General features: G+C 34.3%; 2 protein-coding genes across 2 annotated transcripts; one reads left to right on the top strand and one right to left on the bottom strand.

Annotated features, from left to right (window-relative positions):
* Positions 1-1,834: 1,834 nt before the first annotated feature.
* On the bottom strand, positions 1,835-2,851 carry LOC116092111 (olfactory receptor 1102). Its single transcript, XM_031373468.1, has one exon. It carries the CDS (start codon positions 2,805-2,807, stop codon positions 1,854-1,856), a length of 954 nt encoding a protein of 317 aa, XP_031229328.1. The 5' UTR covers positions 2,808-2,851; the 3' UTR covers positions 1,835-1,853.
* Positions 2,852-11,739: 8,888 nt separating this feature from the next.
* LOC116092110 (olfactory receptor 141-like) lies at positions 11,740-13,615 on the top strand. Its single transcript, XM_031373467.1, has 2 exons — positions 11,740-11,795; positions 12,670-13,615. Exons 1-2 carry the CDS (start codon positions 11,758-11,760, stop codon positions 13,613-13,615), a joined length of 984 nt encoding a protein of 327 aa, XP_031229327.1. The 5' UTR covers positions 11,740-11,757.
* Positions 13,616-19,916: the final 6,301 nt, after the last annotated feature.

Raw genomic sequence — 19,916 nt, 5'->3', positions numbered from 1 at the left:
AGATATTGTAAATAAGAAAACATCTAATAAAAAAATAAAAAATAAAAAAAATTCTTTTTCATCACATGAATAGTAAAAGGAAAACACTTTCCAAGTATTTCCTGGTTGAAAACAATTATTCTAATGTTTTCAAATGCTAACTTATCCCTCTTTCCCCTGAAGCCTGTCCTTGTATTACTATGAATATTTCTTTTTTTCTTATTTCTGATTTTTCTACTTGAACACAACTGCAATTTTTATTGCATGTTTGTTTATTTTTAATAGTTTTTCCTCACTACCCCACTTAAAATTGTATTTTCCTTCTTCATTTTTATATTTAATTTGTTTTCCGTGGCATTCATTACTATCCTAAATTCTCAACATTTCTTTGCCTGTTGATTGTGTTATGACTGCTAGATTTGTCCTAGCCACTGATAAGAGAGCCACAATTATGTATTCAGAGACAAACAATGATCAGTAGTGAAGCTGGAGCAAAAAAAAGTCACATACCTTATTCAAGGTCACCATATTAGTTAATCAAGCATCTCTTCTTCACGTTCAGAAGTACCCACTGTTTGAGTCTTAATCTATATCACTGTCTATCAATATCCAAATAGTATCATTTTTATACAAAATATTCTATTGTAATAAGCCCAGTGGTACTATTCATCATAAATGTTTAATTGATCTTTTTTTAATTTAATTCTGACCAAATTTGTCATTAAAATATAAAATCAGTACTGTAACAACTGTTATTGAGTCTGCCACTGATTTTATATGCTAATATTTATCTTTATCAGAGCAACAGGCTTTCTGATGGAGGCATGAAAATTTTTCTACAGATTCAAAACTTTATTTGGTTAAATATGTTGCCATTTTCCATTATAAATACAGTAAAGTGACCCCTTTGGGAACAAACTACATCTAATAAAGTGAATTAAAAATACATATCATTTTTAATACTTTTTCATGTAAACCTATTTTGGAATAGAAATAAACACAGAAAAGTGAATATGACATATGTATTTTTGAATTAAAGTGAAATTAAATTGAATTAAAGTGAATTGAATTAAAGTTTTCTCCATATTATGGGCTTTTATTGAGTCTGAATATGCTTTATGGAATTATAACAAATGCAAGATCATTTCTTGTACACTTAGTAGAAGATATGTTTGAGAATTGAGCAATGACTTTGAATGTTAAAGAAATTATTATTTCATTAAATCAGGCCAGCTGTAGCAATAAACAAATAAGCACTTATAGAAGCCAATTTAAGATGGTATTTTAATCTATATATTCATCTGTATGACTAATATATAGAAATCTTCCCAAGAACATCACTAAAGAGTCTCGACTTTAGTTTTGGAGTTTTATTCCATCTCTCTGATTTTATAGTTGAAAGGAAAGACTTTAATAGAAACAAACCTATGATTTAATGTCAATAGTACCAAATAATGTACAAAGGAAGAGTTTTAAATATATCTATATTTAAAATTGGAGTAAACATATATATGTATAGATATGAAAATATGATGTTTCAGCAAAATTATACAAGAAAATGGAGGAATTATGTTCATATTGTGTTTAAAAACACAATCCACATGAGAAATAACAAGCTAAATATTCTTAATGTAAAAAATTTCTGACATATCCAATAAAAATGGAATAATTTAAAGAATAACAATAGGATCATATATACATCAATAATTAACTAATATATTTAAATAATATGTAGCTCTGTAAATCATATATTCATATTCTTACACACTACATTCACAATTAATTAATATTTTGAAATTGTTAGATATACAAGGTACATGATATTCATTTATGATGTACATATCAGCTAACTCCAATCAATTTTAAAATGTGTTTCATTCATGAACCAATTTTCTTTTGAGTAACTTTTTCATTGCCTCTTTTACATCTTTGTTTCTCAAACTGTAGATGATGGGATTCAGCATGGGAATCACAATGGTGTAAAATGTTGACACTACCATGTCATGTTCAAGTGTGTAGTTGGAACTTGGTCTCACATACATGAAAAGGATTGTCCCATGAAAAATGGACACACCTGTTAGGTGAGCTCCACATGTAGAAAATATTTTCCTCCTCCCTTCAGCTGAATTAATCTTCAGAATGGCCAACAGGATAAATGCATAAGAGACCAGGACAATAAGGATGGTGACTAGTTCAATGGAGCCTGCACAGTAGAAGAGCAGAAGTTGATTTAAGTGGGTGTCAGAACAAGAAAGTGCAAGCAATGGAGGAATATCACAAAAGACATGCCGAATTTCATTGGATCCACAGAAAGAAAGGCTAAAAGTAGCCACTGTGTGTATCACAGCATGTAAAATTCCACCAGTATATGAAGCAATAATGAGTGGTACATAGACATTTGGTGACATTCTAACTGCATACAGAAGTGGGCTGTAGATTGCCAAGTAACGGTCATAAGCCATTGCTGCCAAAAGGAAGCATTCTGTGGTTCCAAATGTAACAAAGAGAAGCATCTGTGCTGCACATCCAACAAATGAAATGGACTTATTTTTAGAAAGAAAATTGACCAACATTTTGGGAGTCAGTACTGTAGAAAAGCAGGCATCCAAGGATGACAAAACAGTCAGAAAATAGTACATGGGGTTGTGGAGCCGTAAATCCTCAATGACCAATACAACCAAACCCAGATTTCCAATCAATGTTACAACATATATTGCAAGAAATAAGATAAATAAAAATATGTTCATATCAGCATCATCTGTGAATCCTAGTAGTATAAAGACGGTGATTTCAGTCACATTGTTCACCTGGGTAGTTTCTGCAATCATACCTGATGGACTACTTAGAATTTCTTGTTTTACTTAGAGATTCAAAAGACAAGAGCCTGTAGATGTAAAATCAGCTCATTCATATCTGTGTCATATTTTGAATCATTATTGTCATTGGTCAGTAAAGTGAGTCTGAGTAGATGCATTACTCCATTTAAATTAATTGAAGAAAGATTACTTGTCAGTTGATGAATAAATTTTTTAGGGTTAAAAAGAGCCAGTGCAGTTATGTTAACTCCAGTTCTCCCCACAATTCAAGCATAACTTTTCTCAATTAACTAGAAATGAGAGTGTGTGTTCACATTTCCATAAGTAATCTGTGCATCATAAAAGCATCTTCATACAGTTTTCAGACACTTTTTGCTTTCCACAGTCACAGAAGTCTCAGTGATAGACAGATATATATTTCTGCAGAATTTGAATATTCTTTGAAATCTGTAAAAGAAAAAGGCTTTTCTTTGCTATAACGTATTTTTGTTCATGTTGCTTATTGCTTTTTTATTTTAAATGCAACCATCATCAATTGTTAATTTGTGGACTCTTGGTTTCCCACTTCTTGTATTTTTCTGGCTTTCAAGTTACCATGAGTGTGAGATTTATTGGATATTATGCTAATTATTAATGAAAAGTCATTAAAAGAATTTGGGTGATAACTATTCACAGACCCATCACAAAAATTATATGGCTGGAATGAAGTATCTGAAAATACTGTGAATAATCTGTTACTCAAAAATACCAAGAAAACTACTTATACATAGTGATTTGTTCCTTAAGTAAAATAAATCACAATATATAGCACAAACATCTTACAACCAAAATATTCAACAATCATTATGCTATGGAAGAGTACTTGTGTTGTTGAAGTGAAAATACTAGATGCCATGTTATTTCCAACAAGATTTCCAAATGAAGAATGATAATACATGTTAGTATTGTGCTCAATCAGTATTTAAGGGGCCTAGATGCAGTTCCTCATGCATCTACTGGCAAAAAGAAAATATTCTAAAGAGGTGTTTGTGTTTCTCAATCTATTATCAGTCTACTGAAAAGGTGGACCTCAGAAAAATGTGAATGTCCCATGACACTGGTGCTGTGAGAAGGAAAATTTACCAACCAAAGGGAAGAGCTGTCACCATGAAAGCAATTTCCCACAATTCTAACAACTTTTTTTGTTCATTGTATAGGATAAGCATAGGGCTTATCTAATTGATTTTCGTTTAGAACTAAACACAGTATATTTAGTTATATGGAAGCTTCAAATGGAAAAGAAGACAGTTAATAAAGTCATTGAAAAATTAAATTCTTTTTTTATAAAGAATGTTCTGCCTTTTAGTGAAAGAATTTTCTATATATAGAGCATGAATAGATTTGTAATATGGAACTATAAATGAACAAATAAAACATCATTTCTCCTAATGTTCCACGATTCTTAACTTTAAAATGTAAGGTTACTTACACTGTCATGGTAAATTATCATATTTTATGTGTTATACACAAACATATAGAGCAATACATTAATTTATGTTTATATGTAATTTTATTTATAAAGTATATAAATACATATTTTTTACTATATTTATCCCTGTGAGCATGTGCCACATGTGGACAGATAACCAGAGTGTCAAAAAAAATTGTATCTCTTGGAGCTGGAATTGTAGGTGGTTTTGAAATAACTGATGTTGAATCGAGTTTGAATCCTCTCAGTAAGCAATCTTAAAGACAGAATCATCTCTCTAGCCCCTGAATAACTGTATCAAAAAAGTATTTATATGATTACAAACATATGTATGTGTATTAAAGGAACATCATAAAGATGAAACTTGTTATTAAAAAATTATACTTGCTCAAACTATAGCTTAATTTGGAAAATCCAAACACCGTATAAATTAGGTGAATAAAAAGATGAGAAAAGAGAAATTATGTATGTTATCTTTATGTGTCTTTCAGTTGAACAGTGACTAAATGGCCAGGAATCTTTTAAAATATCTTGGACATGTTGACTGATACTCAGAGCAACATTTTCTAATATAGCAGCACTCTTTAATTTCTTTATCTCTCAGAAAACTAATTATTTTGGAAAGTGACTCACTGTAGCAACTGTGTAATTTGCTATGGGACACAAGAGAGAAGTGTGGCTGATATTAATTGGTAAATTCAGATGCTTTTTCCAAGGATCTCCAAACACAAACACAAAAGTTTCTACTAAATATTTTAGGAAGCTAGAACAAATTGTGTGTGTGCATGTGCCTGCACATATGAATGTGTTGTGGTTGTGCATGAGTGTGTGTTTGACATATTTGAAATGTGGTAGGATGATGAAGAATTTAGAGATTTTTTTTCAAAATGTAATAAATTACAAAACACAAACACTGGACATAAGCAAGAACTGTCTACCTAAGACAGAGAACACAAGGAGAAAAGCCATGATGACAATTATTATATAATTAGCTGTTGCTATGAAAGAGACATGTAAAGTTCATTTTCTTATGTATATTTTAAATTTATATTAAAATATGCTCAAGAAATGATTGGATATTCTTTAATTAACAAGAAAAGTTTTACTGTTCTAGTCTAAGAACCTGATAGGGTCATATAGTTCACAACAAAGTCAGGATTCATGTCCAGTTTTTCTTTAAACACACTTAGACATGTCATAACATGTGAATATTATTTCTCTAGAAAAACCATAAAATAAATTTTCTACTTTTCAAATTATTTCACAAATCAGTCTTTAATTTGATTAATTTCTACATAGGACAATAAATCCTGGTTTGTAATTTTTCTAAATCATACATATATTCTTGAATAGTTCCCTATTCTTGTGCCATACATTCTCAAGTGTGTTAAAGAAAATCCTTAACAGGTATGTATGAGCAATATATGTGGGCATTCTACCACTTTGTGTGGCTATGTTCCTTAACACAACCTTCTATCAATATTTCAATAATAGTACACAGACATTTCAATTTTAAATGAAAGATTATTTCTTCTAAATATTTCACATATAATAAGAAGCTTTCTTTCTTACCTTTAGAAAATAAGTTTCAGTCAAGGGAGGCAAGATCTAATCATTACATATTCCCTCTCTCCTTATAGTAGGCCTTTGAGCACCCCAGAAGTCCTCAGACTCCCCAAGGAAGAACACACTGAAATTCATTAGGGAACAGAACCTGTGTGCCATTTTTTCCCCCACAGTAAGCAAATGAATAACTTTCAAAAATGCAATTTCATTATAAAATAATACAAATGGGGCTTAAAGAATAAAAATTAGAAAATGCAACCAAATTTAATGATTAAAAACATAATTCTACCTTTTATGTCATAGATGTAATAAATCCAAAAATCTAGCTTCCTCTCTCGAAATATATTTATTATTAATTATCCTGTAAATATATACAAATAAAGATACTGTATAAAGATAGTTTACTAACATGTATATAATATTTCAATAAAGATAACTAAATGTATAAATTTAAAAACATACTTTTAATTCATATGAGAGATAGATTTAAATGTAAATAAAATGTATTGGATGAGGTAATACACAAGTGTACGTAATTAACTTATAATCCTCTGAAAAAGAAACATTATGATAAGAATTATGTAAATATATAAATAAAATTGTTTGAATAGAACATTGTAATATTATAATATTAGAGTAGTGGCAATTCAGGATACCTTTTAAGGCTTAGGACACCTATTTGTATTTTAGATGTTCCAAATGCTAATCTCTTCATCTATGCATCTTAATGTACAATAGGTATTTTTAAAAATATTATTAGGAAATTTGGGGTACCTCTTTCTTAATTAGTCCTAGAAATAAAGAACAGAAGAAGCTCAAAGGCATTATTATTAAAATCTTCACAGAGACTAAATATTAACAGGTAAGTTATCAATTCTGGGAGCTATCTGGAGAAAGGTGAGAATGAAGAAAGACAAACACATCATTTGTATGCAATGCATGGTAGGTGGTAAAGGATAGAATCAGAGAAAGTGTGAAAAGCCAAAATTAACAGAAAAGGGATATCAAGCTTTAAAACAAACAAGAGATTTTTAAAAAGTGTGGTGTGGTTGGGCTTTTCTTAATAACTCAGAAAGTAGTTAGCCAGATTTATCAGTTACATAATATTGGGTCCAAAATCAACTATCCAGATGGAAATGTTTCTAGCAGTACAAACACAGTATTCATTCATGAGGATATTTGGTTTTTCCCACCCCCTTAGAATAGTGCTATGTAAATCAGCCATCCTGGCCAGGTGATTGGCAGGCCAAGTTGGATTAAGTCTAGAAGGAACAATAACAGACACTGTTCTAATCTTTGAACCAGTTCAAATGTAGTGTCTCCACATATGGTGAAAAATAGTTTCTATTCTTTGACCCAGAGAAAATAGTATTTCCTTAGACTATGTTTTAACCATTCTGAATGTCATCTAAAACTACTGTACCAAAATAAATTTTATATGAATCACTTAAAATCAAGAAATAGACAGGAAAATTGCTATTAACAAAAGATATATTAATTAAAGACTGATTTCTCAAACATAGGATTATCATTGGAAATTTATCAGTAGCAAAACAGACTTCATAAATAAAATATGATTAGAACCAACTAACCTGCAGGGAGCACATTAAGAGCGAAGATGTACAAAAGACAAAAAGTCACATGAAGCTAGACATGAGACCCCATCTTTGACTAGAGCATTTGAGAAAATAAAAATATGAGAACACACACTTGAGGGTCATAATGTTCCCATAGAGGAACCCTGTCACAAATAAGCAAAGTAAAACATACAAAACAAGAAATGTATGAAAATATTTTTTCAGATTTCATTGGTCAGTAAATGCAAATTAAAATAGCAGAAACACCCCAGTACATTTGAATGCACATGCCAGGCTACCTGCAATGTGCTGATATTATTGTTGCAAAACAGTAGGATTTTTCATGTATAACTTGTGAAAATTCAAAATTATGAAAGGATTGGGAAAAGATAAAACCTTTTTACCAAGTTCAGCACAGTTTTACTTGTGGTTCCATAAGCACAATGCTTAAATTTACGAAAAGAGTATGCACTAGTTGTTTCTAATGTGATAAAACACCATGACAAAAAGTAACTTGAGAAGGAAAGTATTTATTTGGTTTATATATCCTGAAAGTGGGTCGGAACCTGGTGGCAAGAGCTGATGCAGAGGCCAAGGAACAGTACTTCTTACTTGTTTGCTCCTTATAGCTTGCTTAGCCTATTTTCCTATGAAAACAGGAATCTAGGATCATGACTCCAGGTGTGGCACCAAACATAGAGGAATTGACCTTCCCAGTTCAATGACAAAAAAAAAAAAAAAAAAAAAACCAAAAAACAAAAAACCCTAAATTGTTTAGACAGAAGCAATTCTGGCTTTAAAGTTTTGAACATAGGTAGGTGGCCCCATCCCTTCACTGGTGGCTCCATATATTGGAAGTGGTCTCTTCAGGTTCTATATCCCCACAGTTGGGCGTTTCTTCTAAGGTCATCCTCACTGAGTCCTGGAAGTCTCTCATTTCCCAGGTCTCTGAGGCTTTCTAGAGGTTCATCCCATCCCCAACCCCTCTGGCTGCATGTAAAGTGAAACAGAGACAGAAGGAAAGCCCATCCAGTAACTGTCCCAACTTGGGATCAATCTCATTAGCAGGCAACAAGCCCTGACACTATTACTGACGCCTTATTGTACTTGTAGACAAGAGCCTAGCATGGTTGTTCTCTGAGAGGCAATACCAGTAGCTGACTGAGACAGAAGCAGATACTTAGCGCCAAACATTAGACTGAGGTTGCCTACCCCTATGGAAGTGTTAGGGGAAGGATTAAAGGAGCTGAACGGGATTGCAACCCAAAAGGAATAACAACAGTATCAACTAACCTGGACTCATCAAAGCTAAAAGACTAAGCCACCAACCAAAGAGAATTAATGGGCTGGTCCATGGCCTCTGGAACATATGTAGAAACGAACTGCTTTGTCTGGCTTCAGTGAGGGAAAGTGCTTCTAATGCTGTAGAAACTTGATTCCTCAGGGAAGAGGGATGCTGGGTGGCTGATGGATCAGTGAGGGTGCACCCTTTCAGAGGCAAGCGGGGGAGGGCTGAGTGAAGAAAAGAACTCTGGGAGGGAGGACTAGGAAGAGGGGCAACATTTGGAATGTAAGTAAATAAAATAGTTTAATAAAAAACAAAGATCAGAGGTAAAATGATGACCTTAGGGAAATGAACAAACACAAATAGAACACACCAACAAAAATATATAAAAATAATTTCATCATATCTTAAAAGAAAATGACTTACACAATTGTCCTCTTACAACCTGATCTTCTGGAGGCATCTTCTCAATTGAGGCTTTCTCCTCTCAGATGGTTATAGTCATGTTAACATAATAAATAAATGAATAAATAAATAAATAAATAAATAAAATATTAAACTAGTCAATACAGTTTATATTCCACATAAATCATGGACACAATTACTATAATATCATCTTTTTTTTTATATTTACTAACAGCTATGATGGGGACCTGGTTTAGTGGATAAACACTTGATGAGTACATATGGTTCACTTTCATGGGAGCATATATATATATATATATATATATGTGTGTGTGTGTGTGTGTGTGTGTGTGTTTGTGCGGAACAATATAGGTAAGTCTACAACTGTGGATAATACCTCAGATGAGTAGACTAAAAGTCAGGATCCTAATCTTTAACATATCAAGCTTTACAACATCTTATGGGGTATTTGATTGCTTTTGTCTATTCACTATTTCTAGCACTATTATTTGTTTATTTTTGTTTTACAAGCAAGGGTTTGTTTGTGTAGTCTTGACTGTCATCAAACTTTCCCTATAAACCAGGCTGGACTCGAACTTAACCGAGATCTGCCTGCCTCTATCTCTTAAGTACTGAGACTAAAAGATTGTGTCATAAGAGCACAGGAAGTAGCCTTTTTATTTGCCTTTTACTGGGAAGGAATAATACTCTGATATTCTCAAATTTTAATTTTTGTTCATTTTAAATAGGGGTTTTGATTGGGCAGGATATAAAGGCTCTGAATGATTTTAATCATCTCTGCTGTTCTTTGCGAAGAAGGGTATGATTGCAGGTTAATATAGCTCATCATAATCACAGACCTATTATAATATGAACAGTCTAGACCATGACCACGCACCATGAAAAAATTATAACTCACTGTTATGACTCAAAGCTATATTGAAAATTTTAGTCTTTTATTTTAAGATTTCTTATTTCATACTAAAAAAAATATTTTCCTAATTCAACATTTCAGATAATTGCTTTCTTTTCATGATCTATAGCTTGTCTGCATGTGTTATATTGTTTTCCAACCCCTTATCTTTTTTCTATTGCTAAATTACCTCATCGTGTACTAAAGTAGAATATAATTGGAACTATTCCTTCCTTCCCAGGAGAATTTCCTATGGGTTTCACGACAAACTCAACAAATATAAACAATCTCAGAGAAAAATATTTGTCCTATAATTATACCTGTGTTTGATCATCCACAGGTAGGATACATTTTTATGCATAGAATTAAAACATTTTAGGAAACCTATAATTCAATATAAAATATGCTATCATATACTTAACTGTTTTATTATTAAATATCAAAAATAAATGTGAATTAGCACCTATAGAAACAGTGACTATGATGTATTTACTGAAATCTTGTTTATGCAGAACTCTGCCTAAGTCAACATGTTGAAAGCCAAGAAGGAATTTTTTAAATGTATAATTTATTTATAATAAATATATACTTATTAAATGTATAATGTATATTTGCAGTGGTAAATAGGATATGTGCTTTATTTTTCTGATGAAGCAGGATGCTGTGTTGAAGCATAATCAGTGAGGACCTTGCCACAAGAAGAGAAAACAGATTCACCTGAAGATATGTTGGGAGACAGAATTTGATAGAATGTAAAAACTAATATGTTTACCCAGTTAGATATACAATTTTGAAGTCACCCCTATTACTACTGATTCCATGCAGTTTTTTGGTTTCTTTTATTTTGTTTTTTACAAAGAATATTACATAAAAGTATAACTGATTTTTCCCTGTTTGTGTTATTTTACACTTCACTTATTTTTGCCATAGAAACTCATGATTTATGTAATTGAAATATATTGAACATTCTTCTTATTATTAATTCTATTTTTAACAGTAAGTATCCTTGTATCCAAGTCACTATTTACATGGGATTTTTCATTTAATTACATATGTATGTACCCATTTAAAATTTTCAACAGTAGTGGTTCCAATGTTTTAAATGAAAAGAATGAGTAATGGAAGAAAAAATGGGAGGTAAAGGAAAGAATGAAAAAGCAAGATAAGAAAGTAAGGACAAAGGGAGTAGAGGAGAGGATGAGAGAAGAAGGAAGAAAGATAGGGAAGAAGGGAGGAATGAATGGAGGGAGAGAATAGAGATAAGTAATTCATTTTTAGCATAATTTCTTAGATTTTTTTATTGGTTTTTCAAGACAGGGTTTCTCTGTATAGCCCTGGCTATCCTGGAACTCACTCTGTAGACCAGGCTGGCCTCAAACTCAGAAATTCACCTGCCTCTGCCTCCCAAATGCTGGGATTAAAGGCGTGTGCCACCACTGCCCGGCTTTCTTTGATATTTCTAAAAGTACTACTACAATATTTTTCAGTATATTGACAGTTCTTTCAGGCAACCTGGAATTCTATTTCAGAGCCTGTTAGTATGTGACTTTATTCTTTTTTCACTAATTAAAATCAAAAGCCTTTTCTGACAAAGATGACACCAGTAGTTTGAGGCAGGCCTTTGGTAAGTCAACTAATTTATTATGACTGCTAACATAATGTGAAAAGAATTTAAGAGGTTTGATATGTTGTCATGTAATTGTCATGTCCTATTTTCTTCTTCAATTATTTATCAGTTTTGTTAATCTATGCATTTAGATAAAATACATATATTTTGTTATATTTTTAGGGGAATGTTTCATGAATGTGGCAAGGCATGTATGTGGAGATCAGTGGAAAACTTGAAGTGTTTGGTTCATTCCTTGCAGCATGTGAATTTTTTGGAATTAGACTAAGATTTCCAGTTTGGCAATAAAGACTTCATTCTATGAGCCATCTTACCTGCTGCCAATTTTATTAACATATTAAATAATATCTAAGAGAGATTTTAAAATATTATGTACCATATTATGATTCATGGCTCTTTTTTGCTATCTTATTTCAGCATGTTGTACAACTAAAATAGCTTTCCACAACAATGCTCTTAACATGTTTTTCCTCAATATTTATACTTTTGTTGTGAAATAAATTTCATATTCTATAGGGGAGAAGAACATAGCAAATCATTTTACCAAATAGCTGAAAGATCTAGATATCTACCCTTGGATCCTGTGCACTGTTACTAATAGAAAGTTTTGTTATCTGGAATGTCAGAAAAACTTTTACCTTCTCAATCTGTTTCTTTGTGTGTTTTGACAGTTTCATGTGCTTCAAAATATTCTCATAATTGTGAGAACGCCTTTCAGGTTCTGACAGTCAACCACATTCAAAGGTTATACTACCTCTCTTGATCCTCAACTTTGATTGAATTGAATTTAAAATGAAAATAAATAATTGAATGCATGGATAAACTGATGGTTAGAGCTGATGGCTTTACGCACAACATGACTTCACCAGAGCATGAACACATACCTTCCACTGGACTCTGTATTTGCACTTGTGTATTTATACCATCAGTTGATAAATGAAGGGTGAAGGTCGTACTTTGACTCCAAGAATCTTTGCTATTTTCTTAGTACTATGAAAAGTCACCTTCTAAATGATTTTAAAATGATTGTCTGAGATTTCAGCATGGAGAATGTCACTGATGTGTCTCTTTTTATCCTGAGGGGCCTCACAGACAATGCTGAACTTCAGATCATTCTTTTTTTCCTATTTCTAATGATTTATCTTTTCACACTCATGGGAAACATAGGACTGATTGCAGTAGTCATTGGGGATCCTCAGCTCCACAACCCAATGTACTATTTTCTAGGTGTTTTATCATTTATAGATACTTGCTTTTCCACCATTATCACCCCCAGAATGCTAATAGATTTTGCATCAAAGAGAAAAGTCATTTCATTCCTTGGATGTGCAGCACAGATGTTTCTTTCTGTTAACTGTGGAACCACAGAGTGTTTTCTTTTAGCTGCAATGGCTTACGACCGCTATGTAGCTATTTACAACCCACTTCTATATGCAGTGAGCATGTCACCCAGAGTCTATATATCACTCATTATTGCCTCCAATGTTGGTGGAATTTTGCATGCATCTATTCATACAGCAGCCACTGCTAGCCTGTCTTTTTGTGACTCCAATGAAATTAAGCATTTTTTCTGTGATATTCCTCCTCTACTGTCTATTTCTTGCTCTGACACTAAAATGAATGAACTTCTACTCTTCATCTTTGTGAGCTCCATTGAGGTAGTCACTATTTTGATCATCATCATCTCTTATAGTTTCATTCTGTTGGCTATTTTGAAAATGCATTCTGCTGAGGGGAGGCAAAAAGTGTTCTCCACATGTGGCTCTCACCTCACTGGAGTGTCCATATATTATGGAACAATCTTCTTCATGTATATGAGGCCAAGTTCCAGCTATAAATTGGAGCATGACATGATTGTGTCTACATTTTATGCCATTGTGATTCCCATGCTGAATCCCATCATCTACAGTCTCAGGAACAAAGATGTAAAAAAGGCAATGAAAAGAGTTTTAGTAAAAGTGTTTATGTCCATAAAATAAAACTTTTACTTTAACCCACTCAATAAAACAAAGATTTAGTTTCAGTGTCTTTTTATCAGTGATTAGGATTGAAATTTCTTACTAAAGTTCAATTGAAATTTATTTTATTAATATTTTAAAGATCAAAATCTACTCTAAATGGATTGAAAACCTCAAAATAAAACCATATACATTGAACGTGATAGACGAGAAAGGGGAGAACAACATTATGCCCATTGGCAGAGGAGATAACATTCTGAATACACAAATGTCAATAGAGCAGGAACTATGGCCAACAAATAATAAGTGGGGCCTTATGAAACTGAAAAGCTTCTGTAAGGCAAATTGCACCATGAAATGGAAGAAGCACTACCCTACAGAGTAAGAAAAGTTTGTTACTAACTCCACATCTAATAGAGGACTAATATAATACTCAAGAAATTAGATATAAAAAATAAACCAATTTAAAAATGGGGTGTATGCACAGCCATCCATTGGACTGAGCACAGGGTCCCCAGTAAAGAAGCTAGAGAAAGGACCCAAGAAGCTGAAGGGGTTTACAGCCTCTTAGGAGGAACAACAATATGAACTAACTAGTACCCTCAGAGCTCCCAGGGACTAAACCACCAACCAAAGAGTACTCATGTTGGAACTCATGGCTACAGCTGCATATGTACAGCAGAAGATGGCCTGTTCATTCATCAATAGGAGGAGAGGCCCTTGGTCCTGTGAAAGCTCTATGCCCCAGTGTAGGGGAATGCCAGGGCCAGGAAGCAGGAGAGGATGGGTTGGTGAGCAAGGTGGGGGAGAGGGAATAGGGGTTCTTTTCAGAGGGAAACCAGGAAAGGAGATATCATTCAAATGTAAATAAAGAAAATATCTAATAAAAAAGAGGAAAAAATGGGGTGCATGTATAAAAAGAGAATTCTCAATAGAGGAAACTCAAATGATTGCAAAACACTTAAAGAAATGTTTAGGGTTCTTAGTCATCAGAGATATGCCGATCCAAACCATTCTACACCTTTCAGAATGAAGATGATCAATAATACAGGTGGTAGCTTATGCTGGTTGAGATGTGGAGCAAGGTGAACATTACTTTACTAATGGTGGCAATGCAAAGTGTTATAGACACTGTAGATATCAATATGCCCATTCTTCAAGCAATTTGGAATCACTCTACCTCAAGACAGAGTTATAGTACTCTGGATACCAAAAAGAAAGCAAAACACCAAATGAAGTCTTGGGGCATACTCATCCTACAACAAGGCTTTTTGTTTAGTACAACATTATTTAAAACAGCTAAACACTAGAACCGACCTGCATGTCGCTCAATCAAAGAATGGGTGAAGAAAATGTAGTAAATTTACACAATAGAATATTAGCATGCTTGCTCCACAGCCAGTACCACAACACCCAGAGGAAGCTCCACTCCCAGGCGCTCTGACACACCCAGGATCGAGGTGAGCAGGAACCAACATCTGTCCCAACACTGGGAGTAACTGGGACCAGCAGGACCAGGCACACAGGGACTCTGCCAGCCCAGTGACTCGGGTTCCTTCCGGTCTGTCTGGGCTGGGGTCCAGAGCAGACCTTGGGCAAAAGCTCTGCAGCCAGTCCCACAACACCCAGAGGAAGCTCCACTCTAGGGCACTCTAACGGTCCCAGGATCCCAGGATCCCAGAATCACAGGATCACAGAGACAGCTTGATTCTGAGGAGTTCTGACACAACTAGGATCACAGGAAGGACAGGCTCTAATCAGATTTAGCAAGGGCAGGAAGCACTAGTGTTAACCAGATGGCGGGGGACAAGTGTAAAAAAATAGACAACACAAACCAAGGTCACTTGGCATCATCAGAACCCAATTCTCCCACCATAGCAAGTCCTGGATACACCATCACACCAGAAAAGCAAGATTCAGATCTAAAATCCCTTTTCATGATGGTGATACGGGATTATTTAATAATTTATTCATTATGTCTTTTTTTAAGAATACCTACTGTGTTTTGCAAATATATTTAGTTTCCTCAGGAAAATACTAGAAAAGCTATAACCTATAATTCTCAAATAGTGCTTTTGTAATACACATTATAGTAGTAAATTGTTATGTGTTGTTTGTGATTCCTGAAGTTGACTTTGTAAATGGTATTACCCTATCTCATTTCAGTGTCATGTATATTTGTCTCAAAGAGAATCTTGTTATCATAACACTGTAATAGGGATGTGAGAGAATAGGAAATAGTCCAATGTGCCTTGGAAACCAATAGAACTTTAACTATTTCCAAAAGACATTACTGCTGTTTATACTATGAAATAAAAGTGCTCACTACTGGAAAAAAGAAACTGTTCCACAGAAAGAGACCTCAACTGGGAACATAGGATGACTTTCTGAGTCTGCTAATAAATAAACCCACTCATTTCAAACAAAAATTTATGTATATCATAGAACATTCTGTGGAAGTTCAGCAAATTTTAGAATAAGCTACTAAAATGAATTATGTTAACAAAAGTATTATCTCCTAGTATTTGTGACAATTTGAAAGCAATTAAGGTTTTTTTAATACCAAAGATTCTCATTTTATTTTTTTTATTTTTATTGGATATTTTACTTATATTTTAACTGTTATCCCCTTTCCCAGTTCCCTCCCTCCCAGAAACACCCTATCCCATCCTCCCTCTCCCTGCTTCTATGAGGGTGTTCCTCCATCCACCCACCCACTCCCACCTCCCAGCCAAATTAGAAAAGGGACTGAAGGAGTTGAAGGAGTTTACAACACCATAGGAAGAACAGTAACTCAAGGTTTTTAAGGAATAGAAACACTGTAACAATTAGAGATAACCAATTAAGAGCTGTCCAAAATTAATGATGGTGGAAACATGCCTATATAAGACATGTAGAAAAAAATTTTGTCATTCCCTTTATATTTCCTTGGACACATTCTTCACTCATTAAAAACCCTCATATTGCCATTGCATTCTGTAAGATGAAAGTTTTCTAATTGTATGACGAAAAAAAAAATCAGGTTCCTATTCTTATATTGTTACTATATTGATACATTGCAAATATATCCTTTGTTTGATAACACACTGTACATTTGAAAAATATTTAATTCTCAGTCATACCCAGTACCTTAGGATTTTTAGATGGTTTAAAATTAAATTCTCATTTAAAAAGTTGACATACTTTTTAATTTTACATTTTACAAAAGAAATGCATGAAACCAAATAGTTGACAAGTAGATATTTTGTTTTACATCTCAGTCTTGTTATAATAAAATTGTTTTTATTTTTAAAATTTTATATATATGTTCATACCTACAGTTTAAATTGGCTTCCTTCTTTTATAACATACAGTCCACGTTCCAATTGTTTAATTATTGTGTCCATGCTCATTTCATTGTTTTACAAGAAATATATATATATGTATATATATATATATGTTTTCTTCAACCCCTATTATCCACTTTTATCCCTTTCTCTCTCTCTTTGTCTCTGTTATCTTTTTTTCCCTGACTCTCTGTCTCTATCTCTCTCTTCCCTCTCTCTCTCCTCCCTCTCTCAAGTAGTGTGTAATTCGATTTTTTTTTCATGGACCTACTTTGGTTAATTAGGGTTGCTTATGGGAAAATAAGTGAAAGATACTTTTTTGGACTATGGGCAAATTAGCAAAAGTTATATGATTGAAAAGAGAATGACAATCTTCTCCTGGCAATTATTTAATCATCATAATCAGGAGAAATAGAGTTTCAGAGCCACCTGGGACATAAATGGCAGAAATTTGAAGATCTAAGGAAGCTCCTAAATATGTCTCTATCTGCTTTCCCTTTATGGTCATAATGGCCAGGTCCTGGCTGTTTTTCAGTACTTCACAGAATTTTCCCTCATCCTCTTACTCTTACCTTCCTTCTTACCACTCTTCTGTGAGGTTCCCTGGTTTTGGAGTGAGTGACAGGTTTTTCATTTATGTAAGAGTCTGTAACAGTCATTTATTCTAGGTGCATTTACAACATATAAGCCTCTGAATTTGTAGTTTTCTACTCCAAAAATGAGCTTCTTATTCAAGCCTTAAACATGATATTTAGAATGCAGTGTGATAACATGTGCAGTCACCAATATGATGCAAGCATGTTTCTCTAATAGACCTGTTATTTTCCACACCATACTCTTTTTTTTCTTTTTCCTTCAAGCTTTATTTTATTTTACTTTGATTAGATATTTTCTTTATTTACATTTCAAATGTTTTCCCCTTTCCAGGTTTCCCCTTTGGAAACCCCCTATCCCCTCCCTCTCCCACGCCTCTATGCGGGTGCTCCCCCCACCTACTCCAGTCCTTCTGCTCTGGCATTCCCCTACACTGGGGAATCTAACACCCTCAGGCCCAAGGGCCTCTCCTTCCACTGATGACCAGCAAGGCCATCTTCTGTCATATATATGGCCAGTACCATGGTTCATTCCCTGTGTATTTTTTTGGTCTAGTCCCTGCAACTCCAGGGGTTCTAGCCTTTGACACTGTTGCTCCCTCCACGGGGCTGCAAATCCCATCAACAACCTTCAGTCCCTTCTCCAACTCCTCCATCAGGGAACCCCTAGCTCAGTCCAATGGTTGCCTGCAAGCTTCCATCTCTGTATTTATCAGGCTCTGGCAGAGCCTCTCAAGAGATAGCTATATCAGGATTCAATCTGCAAGCATTTCCTGGCATCGAGGTTGAGTGGCTGTATAAGGAATGGAAACCCAAGTGGGAAAGTCTCTGGATGGCCTTTCCTTCAGTCTCTGCTCCACACTTTGGTCCATATTTCCTCCTGTGAGTATTTTATTCACCCTGCTAAAAAGCATGGAAGCATCCATATTTTGATCTTTCTTCTTAAGGTCTGTGAATTGAATTTGGGTATTCTGAACATTTGGGCTAATATCTAGTTTTCAGTGAGTATATACCATGTTTGTTCCTTTGTAACTGTGTCACCTCCGTCAGGATGATATTCTCAAGTTCTATCCATTTGCCTAAGAATTTCATGAAGTCATTGTTTTTAATAGCTGAGTAGTATTCCATTGTGTAAACATACCACATTTTCTGTATCCAGCCTCTGTTGAGAGACATCTGAGTTCTTTACAGCTTCTGGCTATTATAAATATGGCTGGTATGAACATAGTGGAGTTTGTGTCCTTATTACATGTTGGAACATCTTCTGAGTATATGCTCAGGAGTGGTATATCTGGGTCCTCAGGTAGTACTATGTCTAATTTCTAGAGGAACCCCCAGACTAATTTCCAGAAGGGTTATACCAGCTTGCTATCCCACCAGCAGTGGAGGAGTATTCCTCTTTCTCCACATCCTCTCCAGCATTTGCAGTTAATTGAGTTTTTCATCTATGCCATTCTGACTGGTGTGAGTTGGAATATCAAGGTTTTAGTGATTTGCATTTCCCTTATGACTAAGGATGTTGAACATTTCTTTAGGTGCTTCTCAGGGGTTCTAGCCTATTGACACTGTTGCTCCCTCCACAGGGCTGCAAATCCCATCAGCAACCTTCAGTCCCTTCTTCAACTCCTCCTTCAGGGAACCCCTAGCTCAGTCTAATGGTTCGAGTTTCCTCAGTTGAGCATTCTCTGTTTACCTCTGTTCCTCATCTTTAATAGGGTTTTTGGTTCTCTGGAGTCTAAGTTCTTGAGTTCTTTGTATATATTGGATATTAGCCATCTAGCAGGTGTAGGATCGGTAAAGATCTTTCCCCAATCTGTTAGTTGTCATTTTGTCCTATAGACAGTGTCCTTTGCCTTACAGAAGCTATACAATTTTATGAGATCCCATCTGTCAGTTTTTGATCTTAGAGCATAAGCCGTTGGTTCAGGAACTTTTCCTCTGTACCCATGTGTTTGAGACTTTTCCCCATGTTCTCTTCTATTAGATTCAGTGTATCTGTTTTTTTGTGGAGGTCCTTGATCCACTTGGACTTGAGCTTTGTATAGGGAGATAAGAATAGATCAATTTGCTTTCTTCTACATGTTGACTGCCAGTTGAACTAGCACTATTTATTGAAAATATTGTCCTTTTTTTCCCACTGGGTGGTTTTAGCTCCTTTTTTAAGGATCAAGTGACCATAGGATGGTGGGTTCATTTCTGGGTCATCAATTCTATTACATTCACCTACTTGCCTGTTACTATACCAATACCATGGAGATTTGATCCCTATTGCTCTATAGTGCAGCTTAAGGTCAGGGATGCTGATTTCCCCAGAAGTTCTTTTATTGTTGAAAACAGTTTTTGCTATCCTGTATTTATTGTTTTTCCAAATCAGTTTGAGGATTGCTCTTTCTAAGTCTATGA

This window comes from Mastomys coucha, unplaced genomic scaffold (assembly GCF_008632895.1).
Source record: "Mastomys coucha isolate ucsf_1 unplaced genomic scaffold, UCSF_Mcou_1 pScaffold15, whole genome shotgun sequence".
NCBI lineage: Eukaryota > Metazoa > Chordata > Mammalia > Rodentia > Muridae > Mastomys > Mastomys coucha.
Note: the sequence above shows the minus strand (reverse complement) of the source record. Positions and strands in the feature narration are given on the sequence as shown.

Excerpts from the sequence above, each read along its gene's own strand:
- LOC116092111 (XM_031373468.1), bottom strand. The coding sequence starts at position 2,807 with ATGATTGCAGAAACTACCCAGGTGAACAATGTGACTGAAATCACCGTC.
- LOC116092110 (XM_031373467.1), top strand. The coding sequence starts at position 11,758 with ATGCATTTAGATAAAATACATATATTTTGTTATATTTT. Across the intron at positions 11,796-12,669 it reads CATATATTTTGTTATATTTT|AGATTTCAGCATGGAGAATG; the intron begins TAGGGGAATGTT and ends AATGATTGTCTG.